The sequence below is a fragment of the Diaphorina citri genome, unplaced genomic scaffold, assembly GCF_000475195.1.
Source record: "Diaphorina citri unplaced genomic scaffold, Diaci psyllid genome assembly version 1.1 scaffold7014, whole genome shotgun sequence".
Taxonomy (NCBI): Eukaryota; Metazoa; Arthropoda; class Insecta; order Hemiptera; family Psyllidae; genus Diaphorina; species Diaphorina citri.
Window position 1 is genome coordinate 1 of NW_007384390.1, and position 1,226 is coordinate 1,226.

Sequence of the window (1,226 nt, forward strand, 5' to 3'; positions counted from 1 at the left end):
TGGTCTGGTGAAGATTGGTCAGACAATGACGATGGTATTGGCTATCAAGGATGATGACTCCAAGTTTGACATGTTGGTGAGGAACTGTATGGCACATGATGGTAAGAGAGCGCCTATCCAACTGGTAGATCAGAGAGGCTGTGTCACCCGGTCCAAACTCATGTCTAGATTCACCAAGATCAAGAACTTTGGTGCGAGTGCTTCTGTTCTATCCTATGCACACTTCCAAGCATTCAAGTTCCCAGACTCCATGGAAGTTCATTTCCAATGTACTATTCAGATATGTCGTTACCAATGTCCGGATCAATGCAGTTCTGACTCTGGGGATCTTCATCCTCAACATACACAACTATTAGAAGCACATCATTCTTCATCTAATGTTGAAGCTACGTACGGTAATAACTTACCTATCGATGTGTTCTTACATGGAGGATCCGGTGGTCAGCCTCGGGATGAGAGGAGGGTGAGGAGACATCGACGAGACACTGGGGAGAAGGAAGACATTGGTGTGAATAAGATCATCAAGGTCGTGTCTACAGGGGACTTGACGTTTGCATTGGACGATAGTAACTCTACATCTCAGACCATGATCTTCCCTACCAATATGGAAGATAACTCTGGTATGATCTGTATGACTACCATTGGGTTCTCAGCCACTCTATTCGTGTTGCTTGGTATATTAGTGGTATCCTGCTTAGTATCAGCATGTCTGTGCATACGACTGAGGCCATTCTCCAACAAGACCAGTCAGAAGACAATGTCTGTGTCTTATACCAACCCCATCGTCTCTGTGAAGAAAACTTCCAAAAGTTCTTTCTACACAAGTTCGTGAGAGTAACATCCCGTTGAAACGAATGGGTAGGAAAGAATGTAAGTACCTCGGACACATGACATCTAGTAACCGCTCACTCGATTGATAAACTCTCATCTCATCCATGCAAATGCTCACTTACTTCTGCAATGTTCGAGTAGACAATCACGAGTGATGACTGTTTTTTCCTACCTCATTTTCGCAAGTCATTCGCTGAAATCAAAAATATTTTTTTAAAAAGCACTAGTCCTTAGTCTTATGGTATTGATTAAGTTGAGATCAGTTTATGTTCAACACCCCAAGTATATTTCCAATGAATAGCATTCACATCAGCAGTTCTCCAGTTTTTTTTTCTAAACCACATTCCTCGTAAAATAGTGCTCACAATGTAACATATGTGTATATCTCAATATTT

At 41.8% G+C, this 1,226-nt stretch overlaps 1 protein-coding gene across 1 annotated transcript; it reads left to right on the forward strand.

The window, feature by feature from the left end:
- The first annotated feature begins 25 nt into the window (after window positions 1-25).
- On the forward strand, window positions 26-832 carry LOC103522135. The gene has a single exon (XM_008487239.2). The coding sequence runs from the start codon at window positions 26-28 to the stop codon at window positions 830-832; it is 807 nt and encodes a 268-aa protein (XP_008485461.2).
- The last annotated feature ends 394 nt before the right edge of the window (window positions 833-1,226 follow it).

Bases quoted from the DNA above. Each gene is read 5' to 3' on its own strand.
- LOC103522135 (XM_008487239.2), top strand. From the start codon at position 26: ATGACGATGGTATTGGCTATCAAGGATGATGACTCCAAGTTTGACATG.